The 26524-nt window shown below is 44.3% G+C and overlaps 1 protein-coding gene across 1 annotated transcript in view; it reads left to right on the top strand.

Moving 5' to 3' along the window:
- LOC124553567 (protein AF-17-like) overlaps positions 1-18297 on the top strand; it is a 109648-nt gene extending 91351 nt beyond the window's left edge. Inside the window, exons 14-15 of the mRNA XM_047127412.1 lie at positions 7471-7567; positions 18138-18297. Coding sequence (XP_046983368.1) covers positions 7471-7567; positions 18138-18197 — 157 coding nt within the window. The 3' untranslated portion in view covers positions 18198-18297. The remainder of the gene's footprint in view (positions 1-7470; positions 7568-18137) is intronic.
- The last annotated feature ends 8227 nt before the right edge of the window (positions 18298-26524 follow it).

The raw sequence follows: 26524 nt of genomic DNA, 5'->3' as shown, positions 1-26524 counted from the left end.
CCTCCTCTACTGACATGCTCAGCAAGCGAGCGTGGCAGTATAGAAAATTTACATACATATATGAGAAAATAAGAAATTTACATATTACAAAAAATATTTCTGAGCACAATGCTCTTTGCATATCAGTCTTTGTATACAGTCTTTTTGGTGTGTATCTTCTTTAGAAGTCGTAACATTAATGTCTTTGAACTGCGGCGTATTATTGTTACTTAGCACAGCGTTTGAATTCAGTTCACATGATTCGTGTTTGTAATGGAATTGATTCGAACAATAAATGTTTCTATTATATTGCTCGAATGTCTTTAAACGTAGTATCGGATTCTGAGTGTGTGTGTACTGCCTGGATCTCTTGCGTGTGACTTGAAGAAAATCCAAAGTTTGTTCATTGTGTCAACACGTAATTGTGGTCTCCAGCAGCCGAATTTTGGTGGCGTCCACCGGGGTATAAATGGTCAATGAGGGCACAGGAAACACCTCACTGCCTACGACAGGTGATGAGCTTGTCCTTTACACCAACCTGAAGACCTGCAGGCTTCCACTACACCATACACTTCAAGGCATATTGACACTACGTAAATATTTCTTGACCAGTGTTCCATCACGTTGGTTTCTTCTTTGCATTTTCAGTTCCATTTATATGAATCATGTGCTACACGCACAAGTCCTTTGCAGTTCATTTACATCTCCTTAAAATACATTTATTGATATAATAAGTACATTAATATACAAATATTTACAATTAATCATTACATGAGATATTTACATTGTTGTCGTATAGTACATATACAGAATTAAGTGAATAATATAGTAAATTTTTACGTTACATTCAGTATCATTGTGCTGACATGTGAATTACATTACATTCAGATTGAAATTAACATTTTATTTATTTTATTTGTTAGCTCATTCTTTTTCTTTTCTTTCCCTTTTTTTTGTTCCTTTCCCTTTCGTTACACTTGCAACATTTTAATTGTGGCAACTCGCTAGAATATTCAATTTAAAATTCATCTTGCCTCCTGGAATAAAATTTACACATATTTCGAGCTTCAAGACAGCCCTCTGTAGGAGGATAGGTTCATGGGATGGTTGCTAACTACTTCATAAATACTAGTAAAGTCATCCCCAACAGTGGACTACACAAAATAAAATATGATAGACGAAATGCATGTTTACTTAATATAATGTAACATTCCACGTGGTAAAAATATATCTAAAAACAAAGATGATGTGACTTACCAAACGAAAGCGCTGGCATGCCGATAGACACACAAACAAACACAAAATTCTAGCTTTCGCAACTGACAGTTGCTTTGTCAGGAAAGAGGGAAGGAGAGGGAAAGACGAAAGGATGTGGGTTTTAAAGGAGAGGGTAAGGAGTCGTTCCAATCCCGGGATTGACTTACCTTAGGGGGAAAAAAGGACGGGTATACACTCGCGCGAACACACACACATATCCATCCACACATATACAGGCACAAGCAGACATATTCTGCCAGTCTGAGACTCGAACACGGGACCTTCGCCTTTCGCGGGCACATGCTGTACCGTCTGAGGTACCCGAGCGCGACTCGCGCCCCGTCTTCACAGCTTTACTTCTGCCGGTACCTCGTCTCCCACCTTCCAAACTTTACGGAAGCTCTCCTGCAAACCTCGCAGAACTGGACTCCTGAAAGAAAGGATATTGCGGAGACACGGCTTAGCCACAGCCTGGAGGACGTTTCCAGAATGAGATTTTCACTCTCCGGCGGAGTGATACGAAACTTCCTGGCAGATTAAAAATGTGTCCCGGACTGAGACTAGAACTCGGGACCTTCGCTACCCCGAATATGAGCAGTCCTATTCACTTCTCAGCTGCTACTCTCTCTTCCCCAGCCGTAGAGCTCTTTCTGCCCTCCCGTCCTCGCAGACTCGGCCCGATAGGAAGCGGCTGACGACGTTCGTTCTAGTGACCACTTCCCACTGTGGATCCACCTACTGCGAGGCAGATCGTTCGAACGGGAACCTCCGAATCGGACAGTCGGGAGGGCCGACCAGACGCCGTTCGGCCAGCTGGCTCCGTTCGAACACTGGGACCGCGTCCAGGAACGGACGGACCACATTACGCACGCGATCCGTAGTGCTGCCGACGTACCCCTCACGAAGTCTCGGCACCGTGTCGGGTGGTGGCCTGTACCTCGGAGGGCTGACGAGTGCCGCACGGCAATACGGGCGGGAGTGCAGCTCTCGGACAGCGAGTAACCTCGCAGCCTTTAGAGCTGCGGGGACCGACACTCGACGTACAATTGAGGAGAGCGGGAGAAGGTTGTGGTGAGCTTTCCCGCACTCCGTCAACTGTTCCACTTGTTGTACGTTAGTGTCAGAAGCTTTGCGGAGAATTTCTGGTAGACGCAGTCGTTAACAATAAACGGCAGTTCTGAAACGGGGGTGTCTTTAGACGGTGTCTGGAGTCGTCGCTCGGACGAAGGCAGTGCATTTTGCTACGACTACTGGCAATGTAGTACGGGATCTCACTTTGCCCGCTACCGTGCGACTGTAGAGAGGGCGTGTTAAACTTTAGATCCGACAGTTTTGACTCCTACAACTATCCTCTCTCCTGTGGGAGCTGGAATCGGCACTGTCGGAGACTCGTACGCTGCTTCCGGTCACGACCGAATCCGATACTGCGTCCTTCGACATTTGCCTCCGTCGACGCGGTGTAGTTGTTAATAAAAAAGAAAAAGAGAAGAAAGGAAAAGAAAAGGTTGAAAATGTGGGAACAAATGGTGAATAAAAAGGGGGTTTTAAAATCGTTAATGACCGTGAAAAAAGGGAAAGAATGAAATGCAAAAATCTGCTGTCGCTGAGCACAGTATCGCAAAATAAACACGGAATAATGTTTGAGAAAACTAAAGTCTCATTCCGTGGTTACGTGTGCTCTCATTCTGTTATTAAAGAAGCAGAAGAAATTACAAGGTGCGAGAACAACTGTTACGTCAGTGGCTGTCGATACTGAGAAGACTCGGAGAGATGCACTGAATTGTTTACGCGACACCACGAGGACAGAAGTGGTCACAGTGTTCGGCACTGTGATTAAATGATTATACTGTACAGTGCAGTACTGAGAAAATTGTGAGAGTAACTGTTTTATCTGTCGGCTTTGGCTTTAAAAGGTGTCGCAGCAAATAAATTGTCACGCGTGACCGAAGAGGACCTAGCGGAAAGCATCGGAATTAAAGCAGCCAGTGATTTACTTTGACAGAATGTGGATTAGGCAACAGTACGCTTCGAATAAATGTTGTATAAGTGAGGGTATAAAAGTGCAGTCAACGTCGCACTGCCGTTCCGTGCACGGGACCGGCGTACGGAGGTTTGGTGCGTGACACCACTCGGCTGCCGAGACAGCGCGAGTGTCCGTCTCCTCGTAGGCGATTCGAGATCTGGTCGGCCTCCGTTACGGTCCGACCTCTACCGCAGCGAGCAGTTATTTGCGACCCCACCGTTCTTAAAATATTTTCAGTATTGAAATTGCCTTCTACGAAAACCTATTATTTTGATTACAAATATGTGTTCCGAGTGTCTAAACATCACAAGAGCTGAAGTTTCGTGCTCTCGTGAGCAGTAGATTGGGAGTTATTAACATTTCGTTGATGTTTGATAGAAATTGAGATTATCTGTAGGTCAAACCTATGAACACGAGCTTTGTTACGGGGGTTTATATATTATTTTTATTATTTTCTAGTCTAGCTCCATAACACGAAATTGAGGATCGAATCTTCACGTTCATGTTACGAATCAGTACGAGAAATTACACAAGAAAATTTAATGATTCATACATTTCCAGAAAAAAAAAATGCAACACTCTCGAGGACAACACAATTTTATTGACAAGGGATGTGATAGACAGGCGAAGTGTTATACGAAAAATTCAGACCGAATTAAACACACGACACAGTAAACGGTGCTCAAACAGCTGTGTCGGTATGCAGTTTAGCGCCCTCCAGTGGCAACATGGGCACTTACTCTCAAATGCGAACGATGGTAAAGGTGCCAAAGGGTATCCGGCAATAGACCGCCATGAACACAGTGCCCCATTTTGTCGCAATTCGGCAACAGGTCTCACGGGCCCCGGAAGACGAGTTAGTTCCCGCTCCGTCCCACCCCGTACGTTTTCGGTCGACGAGAGACCCGGCGAGTAGCGAGTTGTGTCGTAGCAGCTGTATGTTGGCGTGCACCGTCCTCTGGAAAAGTACACCACCTTCCTGCCAAAGAAATGGCCGCCGCATGGGATAGTGTGCAGTGCGACACAGCGCGCACCACTACTTCCCTCTGCAGAAACGCCGAGTCGTAACTGACGGGCCCCACGCCGAAATACGCAACTCGCCGGGTGCGAGCCGTACGGGGGAACCTACTCCCCTCACCGAAGATGGCGGAGTGCCGTTCCGATCGACGCTCGACACTTTCGCGACACCGGAACGGTCGTGCTCGGCGGTGTCGGCGGTAGCCCAGCTGGAGGCGTAAAAGATTTCGGTCCCGCTGCGAGCAGACCGTTCGCGGCGGTCCCCGGTGACACTGCAGGTGCGGCACGTGCCCCAGTCTCGTCCCCGCTCGCACGTCTCGACGTGCCTCCGTGTTGAGCGGATGTACGTAATCTGGTTTACGGGTGTTGAAATATTCCACAGAAAACTAACAAAAGCTGTGGCACACTGCCAATAAATTGTTCCCGATGCTTGTGGTAGTCCGTCAGTATAACAGTCTGACTGAAAGCGGGCCATTTGAACGGCCGAAATTGTACGACAGGAGTACGTAGTCGTTGTCAGGGTACGATTGTGCCGTAGAGTGAATGTTGCAAACAGTGTTCACCTCCAAACTCGGCACAGTTACTGCATGCAGTGTCAAAACGGACGGCGCGCAGACAGCTCTCTCTAGTGCCGTACGGTCGCCGTTACTGACACTGCGGCCCCTCTGTGAGCCTATATTATACCACAGTGCCACTGAACGCAGTACTTAAAGTGTGTCATATTTATTTTCCTGCCAGTGTAAAATTTACACAAGTCCTATGCAGACGACAAGCTATTGAGAATATATTAACACAGTCGACAATAGGGAGTGCGTCAAAAAGAATCGACCAGTTGTAAAAAAAATTGTAACTGTTATGTCAATTGAGATATGTGCGTGAATGACGTACTGTCGGAGAGAGAAAACTCTCGAGTTTTCCACGGTTCCGGCTAGGCAGAAGCTGTGTGTGCCCACTTCAGTTCCAGTAAAAATGGTGTCGGGACAACAGGAGGCGTTTTGTGTTCTACGTTTTGTGCAGTGCAGGCCAGTAATAACTGTTCAGCGTGCCTTTTGTACTAGATATGCCGTGCATCCTCGCAGACCATTAGACAGTGGCACGAACAATTCCGAGATACAAGTTGCTCGTGTAAAGACAAATCTCTGGACCGGCCCCGAGTGTTCGACACAGACGTCGAACGCATCCGCCGTGGTTTCGCGAGCGGCCCGCAGAAATCCGCTCGCTGAGGGAGAACTGCAGTTCACTGCAGACTGGAGCTGATGTGCGAAGCGTTCCGAGCAATTCTGATCGGTAGGTCGTAGGCCCGAGGCGAGGGGTCGGGTTGTACACATTGCTATGTACACTGTGTGTGTTCATTTTGTAGAATGCCTTCATCCTTACGGTCCGACTAGGGAAATACGTTTAATGCTGCATCCTCTACGTAAATTTTCAACCTTATTTGCTTGCCCCTATTCTGTGGCTCAGGAGTGTGAGAAAATAATTGAAAGTTCTCGATATCCCTATATAGTCGTCATTTTATGCTGGAGAGCTGTGTTTAAATATCGACATGTACTAATTATGCAACCTTTGTGTGTGTATTGCCGTAAGATTAATAAATAATAGTGGCTCGGCACAGCATTATTTTTCCAAACGTATATATAGAATGCTGTCACGCATTGACAGTAAGATTTTGCAGTGCCCGTGTTGTCGAGATGTCGATACGTTGTACTTCTGAACGACACAGGTTCTGCAGTATCGCACTTGCCCACAGACACTGGGCAAGTGACTTTCAGTCAAAATGTCTCGCTTGTACGGAAATATACGTAACGGATGTACTAGTGCAGGTAGCTGAGACACTGTCGACGACATACGGACGTTTGAGCCCGGCAGTGAGGTGATCCGTCAAATCGACTGCCGCTCCGGCACAAAGTTTCATTGTCGTCATTTGATTATACGGCTGACGGTTGTCTGTACTCACAACTGTGAAAACGTGCATTGACATTTCACGTATTGACAAAGTTTTTGCAGATTAGGGGACACAATAGCTCCTGATTTTTTGCTATTAAAAGCTTTCATCGAAGTCTTGTAAGATTGTTGCAGTTACTGATAGTATTGCTATGCTAACTGGTGATACTCCACAATTGCCACACAGCAACTTGCAGCAGTCTCTGTGACTCAGATTGGTTATTAAAATGAATTAAATTATTCTCGTTCCGATAACTTGGGGAGTGCAGCCGGGTGACATTATCGACAGCTGCCGATATTTCGGCAGGAGCCCACACTGCCATTTTCGAGGCAAAAGTAAGTTTACAGTATGTGAGAGAAGTTTAACCTTTCCAGAGTTTCTCTGAAAACGGTGGATTTAAATTCCCTCGCACTACTCGGTACAGGTTCGCCTCTCGTCGAAATATTGGCAGTTGTCAGAGCTGCATTGCAGTAAGTTATTTGAACGCAGCATATGCTAGGGGAAACTCTAGTTTTAAATTATTCGTTTCATTTTTAACTGTTTTTGTATCCTTATCGGGAACTGATAATTGACGTCGTGCTTTCAGCAGTGCACAGCTCGTAGATCTCCGTATCTCGCTACGTGTGAAAATGTTTTTTTGTGTCCACTGGACGTCGTAACGTCAGAAAACTGGAGATTACTTTAGAGAAATATTTTGTCACCTTATTTGGGTTCCAATTTCATCTCTGACCTCTTAATTACTTCAGGATTGTTATTTCCACTGCTGCAGTTGAATTATTTTTTTAAATAAAAGTTTTCAGCTAATAGTTCATCACGTAATAACAGATTAATTTTCAACAGTTCTCAAAGATTTATTGTAGTTCAGTGTACACACTGCTGCTACATATTACATTAATTCACAAAGGTATGAAACCAAACACGGCTAAACATGAACAGATGTGAAGCATTTACAGTGTTGCCCGTATTTTTTCAATTTACCTTTTTACGACAGTCGGCAACGGCGTCTCGACACGACCGGATGAGATTGCTCGCGGGGAACTGCTATCGGATCGGCAGTAAGTCGGTCCGGTGTCTGTGAGCCGCACCGGAAGGTCTCTCCGCCAGTGCAAAAACACCAAACACCTGTAGGATTAACTTACTATTTATCGTCGGTCGAAGTAAGAGGCCGTACTCAGTGTACCACGTTTCTCGACGGAGACATCACTCGTAGTGATGCAGATCCGGTGTGCTCACGTGTGCGTTCTGTCGGCAGGGCGAGTGTCCACCAGGCGGCGCCCCCGCAGTACGCGGCCTACCAGCCGGCACCGCCCCCGCCGCCCACCTCCAGCCCCGCCTCTGCCGCATCCCAGGTGAGCACTGTCACAGGTGACGACTTCTGAACGGTGCGAGTCTTCAGTGTTTCCAGGCGCATACTGTGATTGTGAAGTACTCGTAGTGGCACGCGGAGCGGCGTACTGGTGGGACGCTGCAGCAGGTGCTCTGTCCCACGTCCACCCTCTAGTGCGTCTCTCCGCTTACTGGTGCATTATTGTGACAGGCGCACGTGCTCGACTGGAGTCGTGCCCTGAGTCTTGTAATTTTACTGGAGTGTATATAATGACTCATTTCAGTGTGACACTACATCTTAAATGATAAAATTATTCTTCCTGTTACTTTTGAATTCCTGAATGTTTTTTCATTAATAAACTGAAGATATAAATAGGACTCTATTATTAGAACAACCTGTGACGTGAAAGTGAGCAGCTATTAAAACTGAAAAATTTCCTAATTATATCAGCTACCACAGAAATTATGTAATCTCTGAGCTCGCATCAACTTTATGTGACGAAATCAATTTGTTGTGAAATGTTACTTAACAATTTATAACTGCTTTTGTTCTCGGCTTTAGTTCGGCAGTTGCGGAATGTGTCGGCAGAGAAAAAAGTGTGTCGTCAGCTGGCAGTTTTCCGTTCGCTACTCGTCACACGTATCGTGTCGCTCTGTGTAGCGGAGGGCACTGCTGTCCGATTCTTATTTTGGTGTCGGCTTACCGGTGACTGGAGCTTATTTCACTTCTGAAGGTGAAGTTCGAACTGTCGAAACCGGTAAAGCGCTGCTGACGACTCACTTCTTATCTGTGTCACAATTTTTGACTGCTTCAAATTTAGTAACTAATTTTATCCTGGCATACGTTAGGTTGAAAACTATGATCAGTTGATGCAGTTTTATTTGTAAACAACTGATGTAGTTTTATTCATTAATTCAGATTCGTAACTGAAATTAAATAACTCAAACGGTTCGATTAGATGTCGCGTAAAAGGTGCTCGTGTACTTATGCCAGCTATTTGTGATAGCCGACTCTTCTCAAACTGGCATCCGGTACATTACAGTGGGTTACATTTTTATATTTATTGCCATTACAGTTACAGAGAATGTACAACTCGCTTATGCAATTTCAAAATTAGGAATTCGGAGATTAGGGACAGTGAACGGTGGGATCTGCTCGGAACCACCGGAGGCTGGCCGACACTGAGGAGGGAAAACATTACGACCGTCGATCGTCAGCTTTCGCGATCGATATTTGCGTTATTGTCGACATTTGTTTCGCGGGTGTAATGCCGCGATCCGAGGCCTACTTCTCTGCCCGACCTTTCGTTTTCTGACACCGGGGGCGTCGTCGGAGGCTTTAACGACTCGAAAAGCGGTTACAGTCCCGAACGAGCTCTGCGAGACGAACTGACCGTACGGGGTGTCCCGAGAGGAATGCTCCGGATTTGCGGGTATGAGAGGAACGAGCATTCTGAGCAAAAAGGTCTACTAAACGAAGCTCATAGAATGTGCCCGTTAAAGAGCTACTGGCACACTTGACATTGTGAAACAAATCAGTTCTGCTGCATGTTCTTCGCTTTCTGTGTATTGGGAAAGGGTATTATGCGCCAAAACAAGAGAAAAAAGTTCAATAAACGTGAGCTCTAAAGCCTCTAAAGCGCATACCTTTAAGAGCTCTGTGGACTTGGCCATCTCGCTACTGTGAAACACATATCTTCTGATGAACAAAGGCTCATAGCTCCTGAAGTGTGCTTCCAAAATACGGGAAGCAAAGATTTTGCAGTAGAAGAGTTTTGTTTAAAAAAGTATCAAAGATGAAGTCGTGCTTGTATCTCTTACGGTGCGCATTATAAAGCTCACGGACTTTTCAACTCTGAAATGATCATTTTATGTCCGTGAATATTGACCATTTCTTCTGGGACACCCCGTATGTCCGTAAGTCCTCTTTTACACCTTAACCTCATAACCCTCTGAATACTGCGGACGGGTTAACTCGCCGTCTTCCGCCACTCTGCAGATGCCGAGGATCGTGGCCCCCGTGGTTTCCTGAGGTGCTGCTGACTCATTTGTGTGTCACGTTCCACCAGCTTCTCACTGCCGTGGACAACTTACATCGATATCTCGGTGGATAAAATAGTTAAGAGCATTTATCGCACAATGCGTGTGCATCTTTCTGTGCTGTCGTTTGCAAGAAATTGTGTTTCGGTATCTTCGACCGTTTACGAAGTATGACGATTGTTATGACCGTACGATTTGCAATTCTTAGTGAATGATATCTTATTCACATTTTGTACACTGCAATATACAATCTAAAATCGACTACAGGCAAAGTTTACAAGTGCATTTTTACATGTGCAAAATCTTAAAAAATTCGTGCAATGTTTTCTTAATTTTGGTGCAGCACAGTAATTCTGGTGTACGACGAAAAGAGATTCAGTCTCGTATCGAGCAAAAATATGGGACTGTAAGAAGTGAAAAAATCAAATTTTTTCACCAAATAGTTTTTCTTAAACAAGTATTTTGTAGCAGCCAGAATGGCACCTCCCAGCTCAAGTAGCAGTATTTGGTGAGCAATAGGGAATGCAGAGAGCGCGTCGGTATTAGCGAAAGGGTTAAGGTCTTTTTCCTGAAGTATTTCCCTGTTTAGCAAAGTTACCCCGTGTAGGTACACGTGCACGCAGTCAGCATTTGTTTTAGAGAGTGACAGGTCTGGCAACTCTTACATAAATACCGTGTGCTGCAGCTGAATACACCGAAACGACTGATGTCATTTGTAGACACCGGAAACCGAACGGTCGGAAATGCAGAGCAAACGTGGGCACCGCACATATGTAGGACACGCAGGCGACGTGAGTGTTTAACACTTCGGCTTAAACTGGTTTCAGTTTTTTACCAAATCTGGTCAGTTACATTCTCGTGCAAATTCGTTTAGCATTAATGGCACATTTAGCACCGGACTTCCCCGTGTCATAGACACCGTTCTCGTCTGTGCCGTTCGACTCGAAGAGTATCACTTACGGATACAATTCTCGCACGACGAAGAAGTAATCTCAAATCTCGGAATATAATGTGAAGGTCCATTTATTTACTGAGGAAATGGCATACACCTGCACAATTTGAGAAAGAGAACGGTGACACCCGTTATCGGATTTCCCGCACGGACCTCGGTCGGCAATTGCGAGTCGGCCACACGTCCCGTGTCGACCGTGCGGTCTCTCGGGGCGAAATCTGCGAACGAAAGTCTGCCGAAGGACAAAACGGGAGCTGCGGCCGGGCCGCCACACCTGCGGAGCTGGCACTGGGAGCGTGGCTGCCACACGTACTCGTCTGATGGTGAGCGGGACGTGTAGCTTGAACGGGTGAGATTGCTGATACGGGCTCCTAACTTTCAAGATTACGTCCCAAAAGAATATGACAAATTTACAATTTCGTAGATTGGATACCACCTCGGTAAAGTTCGTGACTTCGAGCACCCTGCCATTTATCGCACCAAATAGAAATTCTGCCCGAGTCGTCCCGTATCCTGGGACAGTCACTCGACGACTGCACTGCCGGTACACTACACACGGTGTCACGGGAGAACGGTTGCAGATTGCCGCTCGCACGTCCTTCAGGTTATTTGTGTGTGTGTAGAGAACGGGCGTGGTCGTATCACACTTCCCCGGAGCAGCACTGACACTACCCTTGTCTCTGACGAGCGCTTGCTGTTGTCGTCGACGGTAGAGTTTTCTCATTTTCTTTTGAGTGTTTTAGAGTGGATAAATGAGTGGACGTCAGGTTTGAATTATTTAATGAATTTGTACACAGAAAATTGACAGTGGAGTACGTTCAATTTTGTATAGAGGCTTTGCGTGAAAATGCTTCTCGTTTGTTGTCTTTTCTCTTCTGTGCAAAATTCTTTTGACAGCAGAGATAAAAATGTGTACAGTTGTGAAAGACGTAGCCGCGTGTCTGGGAAACTAATGAAAATGATAATATGCAGGAGGGCTGTAACTAATTTCTCTTTCTGGTCTCTTCAAACAGCCGGCTGCGTACATACACGCTTTGAGTTACAGTATTTCTTTTCAGTGGAAAATGCGACAAAGTGCAGACCGTTTACACATTCCGGTTCACGACCTGCCGTTCATTCACAAACACGAGTTAATCTCTCACTCGACTGTCGATAACAACTGTGATCGCCTTCACTCTAAAGTAATTGTCTGTTCCTATGTCCGAAGAAGTAAACCGGGGTGTATACGACCCGGGAGATCTGGGAAAAACCCAGGAATTTTTTCATACGTGAGAAACCCGTGAATTTTTTAGAATTCTGGGAATTTTTCGTTGTTTTAGTTTTCAGTTAAATTTTTGTAATTTCGACTGGTAAGAACTGATACTCTAACAAAGTATATTATTGTGTCCCGCTACTGCAGAATAATACTGCAGCATTAAAACATGAACGAGAGGAAAAACAAAAATAAAACTTAAATTGCGAAGGAAATGAGCCGTATAAAATAACACAGTGCTCGTACAAGCGTCTGCCGACAGCAAGATGTGTCAAAGGCTTTCGGAAGACTATGCAATACTTCGTAACAACTAATTGCCTCCGATGAGCGTGACGTCACAACTGTTTGCATTAGACTCATTTAATCGATTACGAGCAAGCTTTTGCACACGCACAGTAGAGTCACGTACGAGTAGTACCTTCTCCCACTTCTGGCTACAGAAATATGGCTGTTGGCTGTGTAAGCAGCAGTAGCAGCAACCTGCCACACCGTACCCTGAAAAATATTACCGGCACACCCGAGCTGCCAGATTCACGCGTGCGCTGCAGACCCGGACTTAGTGGGGGGTGAGAGCAAACCGGGGTATGTGAACCGGGCAGCAATTTCAGGGGGAGGGGGCAAATTCATATTCTTGAGGGAAAAAACCTCGTTTCACAAAGCACCTAGCATCCAGCGCACGTCAGTCTATCGATTATTCGTATGATTTTGAAATGCACCCCTGCTGGTTTTTGAACACATTCTAAATTCGTTTCTGAATGAATTATAAGTTGATTTTTGAATGCATGCAGAATGTATGTGATGTTCCTGCTAGGGAATCCTTGGCACACCTAGACAAAAACTTTCATACAGACAAAACGGGACGAGGCTATACGAGCTGAGCTGGGCGGAATAAAGCCAAAGTGGTGAATGCCACCTGCTGCTTGTTTATGTGGTGGATTCGGTTTGCGAATGTTCAGCGTTGTTATAATTACTAGCGAAATCCATAGATTCGGACTAACAGAGTGGAAATAAATGACTAACAGGAATAATAGGTAAGAAAGATTACGTATTATCTTGTCAGTGTATCCAAGAAAGTGAAATTTTGACAGAAAATTTTTGGCCAGATCGCTACACTAGAAAGGGCCAGTTGTAGGCCCCAGCTAGCTCCATTCTGGGAGTAGCGCGGAAAACGCATTGTACGAACACGTAATAACACCTAACTGGAGAATAATTGCTGGATAATTAAACCGGTGATTATGGCAGGGTCAGTAAAGTTAACTGGAGAACGAGTTTTGACAGTGGTAGGGATAGTTACAGTATTAGTGATGACAAGACTGTTTGTTAGAATGAGGAAGGAGAAGTAATGGGGGTATTACACAAATTACTGAAGAATATGATGATTCCAAATTTATACAAAAATTTTGTTCTACTACTTTTCGGTCCCTTGCATGAGAAACTGGAGCATATGAATGAAATGTGAACTATTTCCTAACGTAAAGCTGTTTGCTTGTAGTAAGCCAAATAGGTATTTCGTATTGGTACTTCGTGAATTATATTCTGTTGTATTATAAAAATGATTATTATTGCCAAAACAGTCTCGCTTATTTGGTGTGTGTTACAATTGCTGCAATGTTAGAAAGGCCTATTTTGTTTTGTTCGGCACACAGTGACAAAATAGACGTAATCAGATCGAGAAACCACACCAGTCTTGGGTACTATTTGTATTAACAGCTTTTTCAGTATTAGACGATGACATTTCTATTTTTCGCATAGCAAAACGTTTGACGAACTTTGATAAGGTAATAGTTCTTTCACAGAAAGGAAAGCACGCCATGTAAAGCTGTAGCAAGATTACAGAGAAAAATCGCTAGGGCCTAAGGATTGAAGAAGTGTGTATTTTCTTCTTGCCTGTCTCTTGTCTTTACTGGTTTTAGGTATCCTATATTTAATTTTGTGTCACTCACAAGAACAAGTTATTAGCTAATAGGCAATAAAGACTCCAGATTTTCTGAAGAGTTCTTGTTCTCCTCCTCCTCCTCCTCATCCTCATCATCATCACCATCACCATCACCATCATCATCATCATCATTTAAGACTGATTATGCCTTTCAGCGTTCAGTCTGGAGCATAGCCCCCCTTATAAAATTCCTCTGTGATCCCCTGTTCAGTGCTAACATTGGTGCCTCTTCTGATGTTAAACCTATTACTTCAAAATCATTATTAACCGAATCTATTTACCTTCTTCTTGGCCTGCCCCGACTCCTCCTACCCTCTACTGCTGAACCCACGAGTCTCTTGGGTAACGTTGCTTCTCCAATGCGTGTAACATGACCCCAACATCTATGCCTGTTCGCCCTGACTGCTACATCTATAGAGTTCATTCCCAGTTTTTCTTTGATTTCCTCATTGTGGACACCCTCCTGCCATTGTTCCCATCGACTAGTACCTACAATCATCCTCGCTACTTTCATATCCGTAACCTCAACCTTATTGATAAGGTAACCTGAATCCACCCAGCTTTCGCTCCCGTACAACAAAGTTGGTCGAAAGATTGAACAGTGCACAGATAACTTAGTCTCGGTACTGACTTCCTTCTTGCAGAAGAGAGTAGATCGTAGCTGAGCGCTCACTGCATTAGCTTTGCTACACCTCGCTTCCAGTTCTTTCACTATGTTCCCATCCTGTGAGAATGTGCGTCCTAACTTGAAACCGTCCACCTGTTCTAACTTTGTTCCTCCTATTTGGCACTCAATCCGTTTATATTTCTTTCCCACTGGCATTACTTTCGTTTTGGAGATGCTAATCTTCATACCATAGTCCTTCCATTTATGATCTAGCTCTGAAATATTACTTTGCAAACTTTCAATCGAATCTGCCATCACAACTAAGTCATCCGCATATGCGAGACTGCTTATTTTGTGTTCACATATCTTAATCTCACCTAGCCAGTCTATTGTTTTCAACATATGATCCATAAATAGTATGAAAAACAGTGGAGACAGGTTGCAGCCTTGTCTTACCCCTGAAACTACTCTGAACCATGAACTCAGTTTACCGTCAACTCTAACTGCTGCCTGACTATCTATGTAAAGACCTTTAATTGCTTGCAAAAGTTTTCCTCCTATTCCATAATCTCGTAGAACAGACAATAACTTCCTCCTAGGATCCCGGTCATATGCCTTTTCTAGATCTATAAAGCGTAGATACAATTCCCTGTTCCACTCGTAACACTTCTCCATTATTTGCCGTAAGCTAAAGATCTGGTCCTGACAACCTCTGAGAGGCCTAAACCCACACTGATTTTCATCCAATTTGTCCTCAACTAATACTCGCACTTTCCTTTCAACAATACCTGTGAAGATTTTACCCACGACGCTGATGAAAGAGATACCTCTGTAGTTGTTACAATCTTTTCTGTTTCCATGTTTAAAGATTGGTGTGATTACTGCTTTTATCCAGTCTGATGGAAACTGTGCCGAATCCCAGGCCATTTCAATTATCCTGTGTAGCCATTTAAGACCTGACATTCCACTGTATTTGACGAGTTCCGACTTAATTTCATCCACCCCAGCTGGTTTATTGCACTGCAATCTATTGACCATTTTCTCCACTTCCTCAAATGTGATCCTATTTCCATCATCATTCCTATCCCCTTGTACGTCGAAATCTGAAACATTACTGACCGTATTTTCACCTACATTGAGCAACTCTTCAAAATATTCCCTCCATACTGCCCAAGGCATCAACAGGATTCACCAGCAGTTTTCCTGACCTGTCCAAAATACTTGTCATTTTCTTTTTACCTCCCTTTCGAAGACTGCTGATTACACTCCAGAATAGTTTTCCAGCAGCTTGACCCATAGTCTCCAACCTGTTTCCAAAGTCTTCCCAAGATTTCTTCTTGGATGCTGCAATTATCTGTTTGGCTTTGTTTCTTTCTTCAACATAACTTTCTCTGTCTACCTGAGTTCTAGTATGTAGCCATTTTTGATACACCTTCTTTTTCCTTCTACAGGCTGCCTTGACTGTGTCATTCCACCAAGCTTTGCTTCATCCTACCTTTACACACTACTGTTCAAAAACATTCTTTACCCACTTCTAGTACTGTGTCCCTGTACTTTGTCCATTTCTTTTCCAATGACTGTAATTGACTGCATTCAACTAACTGGTACCTTCCTGAGATCTTGTTCTCCTGGTTACAAATAATCCTATCCAGTATTAATTGCGAGGGGTCAAACTGGATGACTGGGAGCAGGAGAGGCACTACAGAACATTTTAATTTCCACTGTCCTGAAATAGTTTGATGGCATCCATCACAAAATACACACGGTTGAGTTCCACAGAGCGAAATAATACGACAACGTGTGGTATAAGATGGTTGTTTGAAGAGACGTGGCACTGCACTGAACACTTAGGACCAAATAACGCGTCTTACATTTCCTCGAAGATATATGTTTTATGTATCAGACTCTTCAGAGAGATGTCCGCTACAAAATGAACTTATTTTTGAACAGTTTTTGATGTTCTGGTGCACATAGCAGTGTGAGTTATAGTCAGGGAGTGGGTAGTCTGCACGTGACCCGTGTTTACATTTAGTGATTTTTCTGTTTCCTCTTTGTTTACTTCTCTCACGTCAAATGAAAACAAGATGGATTTCTGTGGCTGGGAGCTATCAGGTGAATTAAAATACATTCGCATAATTACTGTAGGTTATAATATGTTACTCATTTCAGATTTTATTTTATTTCCACCTTTCTGACAGTCAAGCATTAATTGCCTTGCAGAACAATGAAGTTATTTTTGTTGGTTTGCTAAAGAAATTTTGCTTTTATTAAGCTTTCCTGCTGAGGCAGTCAATTTATTTGAAACGAAGTGTTTAATTCCACACTATTGGCTACTTTAAACTATTCGCTGCATTTCAAGTGCACGTTTTCATTATCTAGCATGTACGAAATTATAGCATAATGAAGAACCAAACATGAGCTAATACAGTACTGGCACTCCAAGAAAATTTACGTCCCGAAAACCAAACCAAAAACCTTAATATCAGGTCGAGGCCTACGTCATTGGCAGTCTGGACATACGAATGTGCGCTTTAAGGCGAACTATGCATTTTAGTATGATTCACGAAATTCCAACACTCTTGGAGTATCCTCTGGTGTCTTGTTTCTTTTCTGACATAATTTAAGATCTTTTAATGTCTTACACGTATGAACATACGTAGCTGCGCAAGCACGGTGACACCTCTTATCTGGCGTTCTCTGGCAACTGCTGAAATTAATCTATTTCTAACAGGTCGCGGGAAAATATTGCGAATTGTTGCTCGAAAAGCTTCATTTTCAAAGTAAATTTCTTTTTACGCAAGATGAACTACGTGTGAGAATGCACGATGAATCTCTTAAATTGCAGAGCATTTACTCTTTTTTAAAAATCAACTCTTTGATGACGATCCATTTAGAGGAATTTCGAGCCCAGATGACCAGAGATTTACATCGGTATTAAAAATTTTACTGGCGTATTTGTGTGATGTATCTTAAATTGTAACATGCGCTTAACACATCAGCATTGTATGTGAAACCTAGCTTCTCTAGCTTATGAATGTTTGAGACAATTATCATATGCGAAATTTTTACTTCTCTTGTAGCAACACTATGTATATTAATTTAAACCGTTGACTTTTCCTGTTGGTGGAATCTGAATTTATACTTTCGTAATACAAAAATATGCAGTTTATCTGTTGCTGGATGTCAAAGATCTTTCCAAAACGTGTTTTTTCCCCTGAGTTCCATTTTCTAAAGTGCCGGGAAATTCTATGCTGCTGTATAAAACCATATCCATTCAAAGGATAAGTTTTACAGTTCCAAGGGAAAGTATACTGTCACACGGAAGAAGTGTATTTTCACCCGGGAGAAAATGTATTTTTAACCTGAAGATTCGGGAAAAACCTGGAATTTTTTTTTTTTCTTTGTCCGCATATACATCCTGTAAACAGAAACACACTCTGTGCGGCACCTGCCGTGGCATCAGGATTTCAGCCGACCGACCCCGTCTGCCTCGTGTCGCCCGAGGCGTATCTCTCACAGGATAGTAAAACACAAAATGAGCATCAGAACGTACTAAAAATATTATCCGTGTGTAAATAAGAGTGCTTCTCGGACTACTTGCACATTGTCGTCCCTTTCACTCGATATTAAATTTCCAAAACTTTAGTTCTGCCGAATCCCGTACCTTCTCAGCTGTACGAAATGCGCAGATCGGCCTGTTAATCGGCGTTACTACCGCCGGAGACTCCCGTCGGCAATTCGTGGCCCCCGCACGTGTCCTCCGACCTTCGAGCACACGGCTCACCGGCCCTCTCTTCCCGTTTCAGATGATGCGGCGCGACAGCGGGGGTAGCCTCCCCGACCTCCACCACCCGCTGCCCCCATAGTCCGAGCGGTGGGCGGCGCAGCCGGGGGCGGAGAAGCGCGTGTGGGGCGCACTGCTGCTGCCGTCACCGCCGCCGCCACCGGGGCCGCGCTCCCCGCCCCCGGGGCTCTGGTGACCGGGGGCGGCGCGCACTCGCCGCCATCGGCCGCACTGCCGCCGCCGACTCACTTCGGCACCTCTCGCTAAATATTCAGTACAACGTTTTGCTCTGGTAGCGAACTAGTGAAGATGACGTGCAAACATTTCTTATCGTTAGTGCCGTAGTATAGTTCTGCTAGCCTGTTTTTGTAGATGGCATTCTTCTGTAATGTGTAAAGAGGAAAGCTTAAACGTGGATCGTGTCAGAAATTTGCTCGTCACGTCCGGATACGTTATTCTCACTGTAATTTTTTTCACTACGATATGTATTCTTTCTGTTTCTCGTACTTTTTCTAATGACTGAGGTCTGCTTTCTCCTTTTCCTGGGCCCAACTTTTGCATTTGTGTAGTTTTTTATTCTGCGGGGATTCGAGAAAAGTAGACGAGTGTCACGTACGTAAGTGGAATTCTCACTCTGCCCATTCACTCCTAATTCTGACATCCCATTTGGCCCGGCTCGTAATTTGAAGGCCGTTTTGTCGGGCACGCATTTATGAAGTAAGTGAAATGTTTATCGGATTTGTTGGGTGTCGTGAAATAGACTCGTTACCGTAAGGTGTTTCATCTGTACTAAAGAATGGACACTTCGTATGTGTCTATCGCGAAGAGTTAAGTGTTGCTTTCATTATGGCTGCTAGAGATTTTCTTTTATTATAAAATATGAGCTAGTTTCCTTTTATTATACAGAACTGAAAGATTCGTAGATAAAAATGTAAAAGTTCTACGAGGAGCGAAAATATCCCGGAATTGGGCTTCATTTTAAACACAGTATTTTTGAGAAACAGCCTATGCATTTTCCATCATCTAGCAGTGTTCAGCTGCACGTATCACGTTTATTGCGCAATGATGTTGCTTAAATCAGGGATGTTATACCTACTAATGTGTTTCCAATCTGCTAACTAGCTGTGTGCCGGTTGTAAAAAAATAAAATATTTCTAGACATTCTTTCTTTTTATCGTTTTTACTTGTACACTGGTAGGATATTTTGCAGTGTTACCACATTGTGCACCTCACCTCGGGTCTTCATTTGCCCTTTCTTCTTCTTCTTCTTCTTCTTCTTCTTCTTCTTTTTGATTGTGACCCCTGTCAGCAATATTTGAGAGCATGCATAAATTTTTCTGGGACTGCCTCTTTTGAGAGGGCTGCCGCTTTTGAGTGTCTTCGGTCGCTTCTGATGGATTGAAGTTTTGTAAAGTCTTGAGCTTCTCTACAGAAATGTAATTTCCACTGTCTGGAGTGTACTATAGTCCTTTGCTCTTGTTATCCAAATTTCCCTACTGCACAAAAATATCGAACTAAAAATAAAAAAGTAATTTGTGTGTCTTTTGTATAGAGTTCCTCATAGCTTTTGCACTTACCTGGCAAACTAGCTTCACTATTCCTTCTTTTAATGTAGGATGACACATTTCTTCTTCGGATACGGAAAATTCGGTGCAAAGAAGTAAATAAATGAAATAGTGAAGGCCCGATATATTGTTTTTAGGGAAACGTCGAGTAAGGGATGGACACAGATTAGTGTTTCCTGTACAATAGTCACATCCTAGCGTCGTTAGTTTGTTCTGAGGTGAAAACGGAACTTCGACATAACTTCACACCTCGGTGATACTTGTCACTGTATCACACACAGCTGCCAACTGTTCGAGACTTCCTCTTTAATTCACCACTCGAGAACGTCGACGGTGGGTTGCCGTGCGTCGAAAAATGGATTTGATAAAATGGAATGCCAGAGGTGACTGCACATTGGGCACAGCCGAGGTATCAGAGTGAAATAGTAGTACTGTAGTAGAGGGTGCGAAGGAAACAGTGCGCTACACTCGACAAAAGAAAGGACTCGTGTTCAGTATTGCGACAGAGCACTCGATTCAGGAGTTAGTGCCGAGGGAGCATTACGCGTTGTCAGTTGCAGAGCACATAAGAAATCGATTGCAGGTACTGAACACCACAGGTCCCCGTCTGATCTTACCTTCGCAGCTCTTACCGAGCCACGTCATTCTGAGCAACTTCAAAAAATATATATGAACTCGCAGAAAATACGGTGTAGCCAAATCTCAAAACATCGCAAAGGGAAAGATCGGCACGGGAACGAGCAATTACTTGCAGTAGGTTAACGTGTTAAGTCAGTGCGAGTGTATACGATCGAAAGCGAGGAACTTAACTGTGTGTTCGACTGAAGCTCTGGCACAGTGCAGTGACCCGAGGGTAGAAATCCCACCCGATCCTATCCTCCTGTTCCCCAGGTCCTCTCCTCACCACAGAATGGCAGAGTGAAGCACTGCGTGCCGTGTATTCCTCGTACCGAATGTGAGTCTCACCTCTTCCACTCGACACTCTCCCTGCTGCGGACTGTCTGTTATTTGGTAATTCACTCACAAGTATTTTTTTTTCTCTAATTGATCCTTTACTGGGCCCAGGAAAAGGCCATTTGTACATTAATCTAATGTAACTCTTTTGTGCCCTCGTGGTACTGTTTTGAGAGCCTACGTGCGTTTCTAATGAGAGATTGCTGTGTTTGTATATTTCCAGTATTTGCTGTACTGTGTAATCGGACGTACTGTTAAGGTGAGTCTCTTCGAGGAGGAGAAGAGAGGAGGATAAACGATTTAAAACCTCAGGGATAAATGACGTATTTGTATCGCGCTGTGTGCCTCACTCTACGCGGAAGTATTAGGTGTACGAATCCGTGTCCGTCATCTCGGTCTCCCGAATAGTAGTGTTAAGTAATGTCGAGTAGAACGGTCCGACTTCACGGATCTTGCCGACAGTCGGGTGTGTTTGTTGGCAGAAAACTTCAGGGATTATTTTAAAAAAATGTAAAAGTGATGATTATTTAGCTATCGTCCATTTTAGGGAATGCCTGTAGAGCCTCAACTTCGAACGTGGGGTAGAACAGTCCGAAATGCGAACCTCTCGGAAGTGGCCGAGGCACGTCGTGTCGTCCGTGTGTAGGTCAGGTGCGGGAAACGGGCAGTGGCTGTTATTTGGCAATTCACGCGATAGCTTGCCGCTGGCACCTTCGGGTTAAAGGTGACATCGTGCGAAGTGTATTTCTCAAATTACAATATAGGTGTAGTTCGTCCTGCCTCCGATTTTGAGCCAGTATTACTTCTCTCGAGGGTGTAAACTCGAACAGAAATCCTCACCGTATTGAGATTTTCCGGTTGTAGAAACTGCAATGCCTCACTCTGCCAAAGTAAAGTTCGAGGTCGCACGCGCCAGAAGGGACGAGAATCGGGAACTCGACACGAGTGCGATTTTACAGTGACCGAAACGGGCACGAAGGTGGTGCTCTAAATTTCTAAGTCATTAAAAATACTAAATACATTACTCGGAGGAAAATACGGCACGGTGGTACATTACATTTGTTAGCAGTCTTTTTAATCGGGGCGAATCGTTGACCGATTTATGGACGACCGAGTGTTCGCCGGCATGCCGAAACTGCGAGCTGAGGAGCTCGACTGTGGAATAAAATGTGTACACTTCACAGGTAGTGAAGTCGGCGAAGGAGCACGGGTCGAAAATAAAACTGACGTGTGGAACCTGGGACATTTCTGTCCCGAGGCACGAGTTTCATCTCCGACCGGCGCTCTCGTGCTGGCAGTATCGCCTGCGAAGTGTGCTCACCTTACTCCACAGTACGGCTTCGGAATTCACACTTCTGGCATTTCGGCGCAGGAACGGGCACGGTTGCACACGGCGACCGTCGTCGACGATTCGATTCGGAGGCAGTTCGCAGTCAGTACTTCACAGAGAGAAGTGTCGTCACCACGGGTAGGCGCCAGAGTATCCCCTCTTCGCGAAAACTTTCGTAACTTGCGAGACGTGCCGTGCCGTTCGGTTCCCAAACTCCCCACAAAAATGGTGGCTCGGTGACAGCGATTGGGAAGAACTCTTCGAAAAGTCGGCCTCGAGTGAGCTGGAGTGACTGGCCAAACAGGTAGTTAGCTAGCCGGCTGGAGCTCCCCTTTCACTCCCATTTGCAGCCGCTGCCGGTTCCTGTTGTGTTATCTGCATTTACCTTACAGAAAAGGATTTGCGAGTCGGTTCCATCCTCTGCGGCCCGGAGCTACCGGTTGCAGATTCTCGACAGGTTAACCGAGGTACGGGTTTACTTTTCTCTATTAAAAGTGCAGAACTTATTGTTTACTCTTTGACAGATTTTGTTCCACTTTCTGTCTGAAAATTACATCTCCACAAATGATAATTTTTTTCATTTTGCCGTCGGTATAGGTCTACATATTTTTACCCTACACTCGCATTTAATTGTGGCGGGCGGAAGCATTTTTGTCGACATTCGTCAGTCTGTCTCACGTCCCTCTCGTAATACGGAAATGTCGGATTTTTGCTCACCATCCACTTTCTTATTTCGGGACTACACGCGATAGGACAGTACACCGTACCTCGTAGAAGTAACTGTCGCACGAATGGCGCACCGTGTCGCCGTACACGTTCTGTAATGTCGTTTCTCGGTCTAATTGTAATTGTACTGTTGTGTGAATGTGTGAAGAAGGGGGGCAGTGTAGTGTCAGATCTCGACTCCACCCGTACGACACGTTCCGGTGTAACGTGTAGTGTCGCGGCCCAATGTAGGATTCCTCTCGGTCACAATTCGAGTGCCACTTTTCTTCTGTTGTGTGAGAAGCCAAAATCTGCTGCCCCTGTTCCCCTTTATTCTCGTTTCCACCTGTCATTCTCTTTACCTGGCAGAAGACTGCTTTAAAGAAGTGGAGGTCGTCCAGTAAATAAGGGGCAGGTGTGTCGCTCCAGTTGTGGCAAGGGAGGTATTTTGAGCAGAGCTAGGACCACTCTGTACTGTTCGGAACAAAAATAAAATTGTGTGTGGAGCTTGTGGCCTTCACACACTGTCTGTTAGTAATCCAAATCTGTGACAGGAAACTGTAATTGAAAAGATTCATTTTCGGTTTGCACACTGTAGCATCTAGAACACAGTGTAATTGATTACGAATTTCTAGAAACCCTATGAAAGACACACAAAAACATAATGTGCTCCGAAGACATTCCAGTACCGCAGATGAACTTATGCGAGCTAATAATTGGAACAGAGTATTTTGGGGAAAAAAGCAGAACAGCATTTTGCATCCTAACATAAACCTTTTGTGGTAGGAATTTTGTGGGGGCTGTAGATTTTTGCTGTTCTGCCGGAAAATGGGGAGAATTGTTCCGATCGGTTCTGCAATGTATTCCGCTCTTTCTGAAATGTCGGGCACTGAAATACTTATACAGTTACCGCAGTGTCTGTGAAACATATTCTATTACTTCGAGGCGTGGGCTGTCGACAGGTGTCACTTTCTTTTCCAGATCTGTCAGATAATTGTATCCTCAGCTTTTACCCGCAAGCCCAACTGTTCACGGTATGACGGTTACTTTACTGATTCGATAAATGTTCACTGTTGTGTACGTACTACCTGTGCAGATGCCGTACTGATGATTTTGTACAAAATGAGAGGCAAATTTGATGGAATATAACTAAATATCTGACCATTAGTTTGTACACAAAAGTCTGACAATATATAATAAATGCTCAATAAGATAGAAAGAAACAGTATAGAAGTGAGTGTTACAGGAAGAGGATATTAGTAGAGAAAAGGGTGAACCAGTTGTTACAGTAATCCGAATTTCTCTCGTTTGAAATCAGCTGTATTATTGATGCAGTCTTAGCAAAATTTTAGTCCCCAGTCAATAAGTTTTGATGCACACTTATTAAATAATGGAAGACAGTATTTCAAACGTTTGTATACTTGTCGAATAAATTTGTACACCACTGTTATAAGACTGCAGAATTTTTGGAAGTGAACTCCTCTGTAGTCTGCTCGTTGTATGGGAATCAGTTTGACTGAAGTGAAGTGTGTAATATTAGATACTCAATTTCGTGTAAACAGAGATTGAAATTTTAATAACCAGTCGCGTTAAAATTCGGTGAAACTAAACCTTTGCGGACAGAGATAGTATAGGTGGGAGCAGAAATTGCGATCTCAAAATTGACGCAACACGCGCTCCTATAATACTGGATGACCTCTGTACCGTGCAGTTCTACTGGGTCGGATAGCCTCAATTTTTCTTATGTGACAGCAAATGTTTACAAACAATGTAATAAATTATTTTTAAAGCCGGTACGGCTATTTTTTATAGTTACAGTAACTGCATAGCATTGTACAATTGAAGTATGTTCGTGTTTGCCCTCCTCATACGAGACATGTATGTGTGTACGTACGTATGTCCCCCACTGTCTCTCTCTGTGCCCTTCACGTGTGTCGAGTCTGAATGTCTCCGTGCTGACTGTGTCGGCAGTGGAGTGTATACTATTACCGTCAAGTGGTAGCTAGTGACCTTTTTTCATCTCTCGATCTTACGCCTAATGTGTGTTTGATGGTCTGTTTTAGAAAAGTTAGGTAAATGTAATTGTGATGAACGTGTGTTCTTTGAACTTTGTTCTAGGTTTTAAAATGTTTCCTTTTTTGTCATTTTTGTGTCCTTTGGTACTAGGTGTAAATATTCATTGAACAATGTTCTGATATGAGATGTGAAATAATCTTTTTTTAAGTTGTACATATGGACAGCAAATTTGTCCTTTAGTGAGAATATTCTATTACAAATTACTTCCATTTTATAAACAAATGTAATAAAAATTGTGCCACAAAGTATATATTTTTGGTGTTCATTTAACCTGTCGGGAAAGTCTCCACAGTTTAAGGCAAACGAACGTACGGGGTACCGAACAAAATTTGCGACCAGATTGAGGATTTCTCGGGAGTGACGGTGCGGCACATCATCTCGAACGGAGACTCGCTGACAGATGTAGAATTTCTGCAGGTGTGCTGCGACTGTGTAGGCTCGCGCTGTCGTGGAGCGGAACGACCCTACGGGTGAGATTGCCTTCGCGTTTCGATTCGATCGTTCGGTGGAGGGTGGTCGAGGTTTACGAGTAATGCTGGGCATTCGCTGTCGTTCTACGCCGCAGGAAGTGAATCGGAGGGGGGCCGTCTCGGTTAAAGAACGACGTCGACGTAACCTTTACTGCACTCGTGAGGGTGGCATTGGCTTTTTCTGGTGGTGGTGAGCCCGGACGCTTTGTCGTTTTTATTTCGGTTCGAAATGGTGACACGTGACTAGTCTCCGGCCACCACTCGAGTCGGGAACGCATTCCCTTCCCGAGCACAGTGGGCCGTTCGACACGTTTCTCGGTGTGGTCAGAGACTTCGGTGCTCCCGTCGGCCACACACTTTGTGCACGTGCAGTCGTTCCTTCACGACGGTGCGAATACTTCAGACTCTCGATCCGATTACGGCAGATGCGGCTTTCACTGTCACCCGGCTGTCCCGGGTAATGAGTGCATCCTCTGGCTGGACGATGTCGTCGGTAGTGCAGTGTGGCGCTCCAGACCGTGCGTCGTCGGCTAACGATACCCGTCCTTCCCTGAAGTGCCACGCCTCGACGATTGTGAGGGACGTGCAGTATTCACCGTACATTTGTGACATTCGTCGACGAATGTCCGTTCCTCTTACTCCTTCTGCTGTCAGAAAACAAACGACACTTCTGTCGGTGCATCCGTGTCACTGTTTGCAAGTTTGCAATACGACTGGCAGCGTTGGACCATTGACGGATGCGGCTGCTAGCTCTGTATAATCACATGACTCGCACGCGTGCCCTCTGGCGACGGGCTGTGAACTTGCGAGCTCTGGTCGGAACCGCACCTCATTACACGCGCCACGATATTACCGTCCTGTCACCGGGGTGTGCATTCTGGACTCCGGCTCGTTTCTTTTTGAACGCTCCTCGTACGAAGGCTCGCTGAGAACTGTGGCTTCTCCTGTGTCTCATTATATGTGAAACTTCGGAGATTTAATGTATCTGAGTACGACAAAAGTACCGGTATGTTGCAAAGTTCTGGTTCCAATGATAACTTCACAAACACTAACACTTAAAATTCCAGTAAGTTAAATTTGTCAACCACGTTTCCAATTAACATTTAAGTTGCTACATAATTATAGCGAGATGTACAATATGAACACAGTTTGGTGTTACTTAAAATGTGTTTTATAGATCCAAAGACTTTTATTGCAGAGAACTGTGAGCTGACATTGTTTACATATCAATAGCAGAAAATGTGTTTTACAGTCACACAGTTTAGTGATTGTATTGACTGTGTAATTGAAAATTACTCAGTTGCGAGTT

The sequence above is a fragment of the Schistocerca americana genome, chromosome 11, assembly GCF_021461395.2.
Source record: "Schistocerca americana isolate TAMUIC-IGC-003095 chromosome 11, iqSchAmer2.1, whole genome shotgun sequence".
Taxonomy (NCBI): domain Eukaryota; kingdom Metazoa; phylum Arthropoda; class Insecta; order Orthoptera; family Acrididae; genus Schistocerca; species Schistocerca americana.
Note: the sequence above shows the minus strand (reverse complement) of the source record. Positions and strands in the feature narration are given on the sequence as shown.